The following is a 3832-nucleotide window of genomic DNA, read 5'->3' as shown; positions in this document are numbered from 1 at the left end:
GCGTCCTTAATGTTCTTGCCGTGATCAGCGTCCCGTCCTGATCCAGGTTGATCAGAGTCCAGTTCCCACCGCCAGTGTCTCCTAAACATTCAACCTTAAAAACAACTGAATTTATGTTTAAAACCTTATCTATACTAATTTTTATTTCTAAGTGTCCTATATTTCTTTTAAGGTAAAGAAAAGGTTAACCATACATCCCCTTTACTAAAATCATCAGAAGGTAATACTTCTAGGCCTACTCCTGCTTAGCTACTCATTAAGCTTTGATTGATGATTTCTTCAGTCCTAGGTCAGGATTACACAAGGAGCTTTGAGAACAATATTCATGCATTGTGAAAGCCCACCTGTGTTTATTCAGATAGACTTATATTAATTATTCTATTCACTATTCTATTTCACCCCTATTGATTCTTGTCTCTCTAACTCATAAGAACTTTTACATTAATTATGTGAAAATTTCTATAACACAAACAAATAGTGAGAAAATAAACGTGGCCTCCACTTTACAATTTAAACATTGTCAAAAGGTGTCCCATCCCCTTGCAAAATACCACACGTGGCAGACAAGTGCCAGCAGGATGACCTTGCTACAGAGAGCTGGGGGCCTGGGAGCCACACTGATACTGGCCACCCTGCACTTGTCTTCACTTGCCAGCTCAGGTGGCACCATGCAGTCCATCAGGTCCCCTGAATGGGGGACATGGAGCACTGTCATGTTGTGAGGGCCCCAGAAGGCACAGTGCAGCCCTTCGATCACTCCCCTGTGCATCGCGGTCCACCGCAGGAACCAAAGCATCTTGCAGTCGCATTTCCAGGGGTTGTGGGATAAAAATATGTACTTGAGTTTTGGCAGTTCAGTGAACAAGTGGATGGGGAGGGAGCTGAGGTTGTTCTTGCTCAGGTGAAGGAAGTGCAGCTTGTTTATGTTCAAGAAAGCAGATTCTGAGATTGAGGAGATCTGGTTGTTGTTCAGGTACAAGTTTCTCAAGTTCAGCAAATGTCTGAAGGTGCAGTCGACAGCAGTGACTCTGTTGGCTTCAAGGTGCATGGTCTTGAGCTGGATCAACCCCTCAAAAAGCTGATTAGGCAAATCAGCGATGAAGTTGTGTCCTAAATTTAACCTGCTCAATCTGAGAAGCTTTGTAAAAGCACCATTTTGAATGATCCATATCCGATTCTTCCTGAGATTCAGATCGTGCAGGGTTTCCAGGTCCTTCAGGGAATCTCTGCCAATGGCTTCTATGTGGTTGCCCTCCAGGGACAACCTCGTGAGGCTGGAGAGGTTCCTAAAGGCTTGTGGGACATACCGCATGTTATTGGAGGCTAAATCAAGTCTTTCTAAAGAAGGCAGGTGTGAAAATAGAAGTGGGTGGATTTCAAAAATATTACAGTGGGACAAATCCTGGCTGATGAGGTTTAATAGTCCTCTGAAAGTGTTTGCATGCAGGTAGGTGAGGCGTGAGTTCCTGCTGAGGTGCAGCTCTCGCAGCTTGCTGAGAGCATGGAAGGTCCCCGGGGACAGGAAAGTCAGATTGTTTCCATCTAGCCAGAGGCTGTGGAGGAAAGTCAGGTTTCTGAAGGCGTTGGTGGTTAGAATCCGCAAGTAATTATTGGAGAGGTTTAGAGAAACGGTGGATGCTGCTATTTCTCCAGGGAGTGCTCTCAGTCCGGCTCTGTTACAGTAGACAATCTCTTCAGGTGCACATTGGCACATGCTTGGGCATGAATCAGAGAAATTCAGACTCAGTCCAGCCTTTGCTGCGCAAGTAAATATAAATGTAACAAGCAAGAACATGACCAGCCACAAGTCAGCTACCGCATCTAATACCTGATGGATAGTAGAGAAGGAGGCAAGAAAAAGAGCAGGTACCTTTTGGATAGGTGAACCACGAGCATTGCAGGGTTGGTTGGGCTGTGCTTTTAGTGCACAGTGAAAATAAATTAACTGTTTCTTCCTGCTGTAGACCAATGGGGATCAAGTCTTTAGGCAGACAAAAGCCGATTAAGTGCTGCCCTGCTGTAAAGAGCATTACTGAGATGCAGGGAGATTTCTCAGCTGAGCATCATGCTCTGACAGTGGTTTTTCCCACCTTCTGCCCTCTGTAAATAGCAGCAGGTAACAGACTTCCCTTGGGATCTGTCTGGGAGAGGGTCCTGCTCCTGGGTTCATCACCGTTCTCAGGATCTGCTTGGCAGTTTGCTCAAAAAAACCTCGGCGGGTTGGCGGGGGGCAGATTTTTGCACTTTTCTCCAGGTAGGGCTTCAGCAAAGGCAACTGAGATCGGCTCTGCCATCCAGATGCGAGATGGGGGGCTCGCACCCTGGTGTGGCCACACGATGGCAAGATGCCCTGGGCTCAGGCCGTGATCCAGACGCTGAGGAAAGTGCAGCTGTGACTGAGCCCTGAGCACAGCCCTGTCGATGGCTGTGACTCCTCTGCAGTAAAATGGGAGACTGTCAGGAGCTGTGCAAGCCTCACACTCCCTGTCAGCCGGGAATGTGTGGGGCAGTGCTGTGTCCTGGTGGGGCCTCTTCTCTGGATAAGCCCTGAGCCATCTATGAGTGATAAAAGTTGATCCTCATGGGCGAAACACAGAGCACCCCAAGGGCACGCTGCCCTTTCCAGGGTGCTCTGCCTGTCTTCAGCAGGTCTGAAGATGCCACTGAGCAGCTGGAGCTGGGCTTGGGTCCCTAAAAGCCCATGTTCTTGGGCCCCTCCCTGTTTTTTATCCTATATCCAGAGTGCAAAGGAAAATTGCAACCGGGAAGCTGGTTGACGCACCTGGCAGCCAGGGATCAGCAATCTGCATGCTGATTATTTTGCTTATGATGCCAAGAGGACTAGACACAGACCTTGCAGCTGATGCATCAGCAGGGCAACCAGTGACACCGTTGCTGCTCTTGTTTCTTCTCCCTCTTTTAATTTTTGTTTTCCCTCTCACTTCTCTCTGCTGAAGTTCTTATGTTTTTGTTGTGTTTGAAGCACCTTCTCTCAGCCTCCTCCCTTCAGGTACGTTTCCCTGCTCTCAATTTCTTGGTCTGTCTCGGCTTTTTTGTTTTTCATGTTTTACAGATTTGTGTTTCCTTTCTCTCCCCTGCTCTGCCAGCTCTGTCCAGACAGTGGCTAAAAAGCCAAATATATAATACGCCCAATGGTAAGTGTGAATTGGACAAATTTTCAGGTCCGTTGTTTTCTTAGCAGAAACAGATTAGGTTTCCTGTGCTGTTAAATCGCTGTGTTGACTTCAGCTGGTTCTGTTTTCTTCTTCATTTTTTTCAAGCAACCCCCCGAAGAACAGCTTCTTCCTGGAAGCTTGGCTGGGATGGTCGCATTGTGTAATGGAGATTATCTTCCAGCTGTAAACAACATCATTTTAGTCAGACAGGCTTTGCTGCAGTGTTACTAGGGGCCAAGCTGTTTTTCACCCTGAGAGCAGCTGTGACAGCACCTTGCCAAGGGGCTTGTCCTGGGAGCTCCAGAGGAAGGTGGAAACGTGTACTGCGCACCCCATCCAGCTACTGACGTTTGAGGCCATGCTGAAGGTTTCAGTAGGTGAATCTTTGTTTTCTGTATTCCTGGCTCAACTGGGACTGCTCCTTCGAGGACATCACTTTGGAGGGGTGTCCCGCTGCTGGGATCCCAATGGCTTCTCTTACCTCCTGCAGCAGCATAGCTATGAATATCCATTGCTCCACGACTTTGCCTGTTCATCCCTGTGAAGAAGGCAGGTTTCTGCTGGTCTCTGTGCAGGATCAGTGAGCTGCTCTGTGTATCCTAGGAATGGTCTCACATCTAGCTGAAGTTTTGCAGCTCAGGCTGAAGAAGATGTAT

General features: G+C 47.7%; 1 protein-coding gene across 1 annotated transcript; it reads right to left on the bottom strand.

The window, feature by feature from the left end:
* Positions 1 to 520: 520 nt before the first annotated feature.
* Positions 521 to 1714, bottom strand: LOC137669819 (nyctalopin-like). Its single transcript, XM_068412138.1, has one exon. The coding sequence runs from the start codon at positions 1712 to 1714 to the stop codon at positions 521 to 523; it is 1194 nt and encodes a 397-aa protein (XP_068268239.1).
* Positions 1715 to 3832: the final 2118 nt, after the last annotated feature.

Source organism: Nyctibius grandis, chromosome 13 (assembly GCF_013368605.1).
Source record: "Nyctibius grandis isolate bNycGra1 chromosome 13, bNycGra1.pri, whole genome shotgun sequence".
NCBI classification, from domain to species: Eukaryota; Metazoa; Chordata; class Aves; order Nyctibiiformes; family Nyctibiidae; genus Nyctibius; species Nyctibius grandis.
Note: the sequence above shows the minus strand (reverse complement) of the source record. Positions and strands in the feature narration are given on the sequence as shown.

Bases quoted from the DNA above. Each gene is read 5' to 3' on its own strand.
- LOC137669819 (XM_068412138.1), bottom strand. From the start codon at position 1,714: ATGTGCCAATGTGCACCTGAAGAGATTGTCTACTGTAACAGAGCCGGA.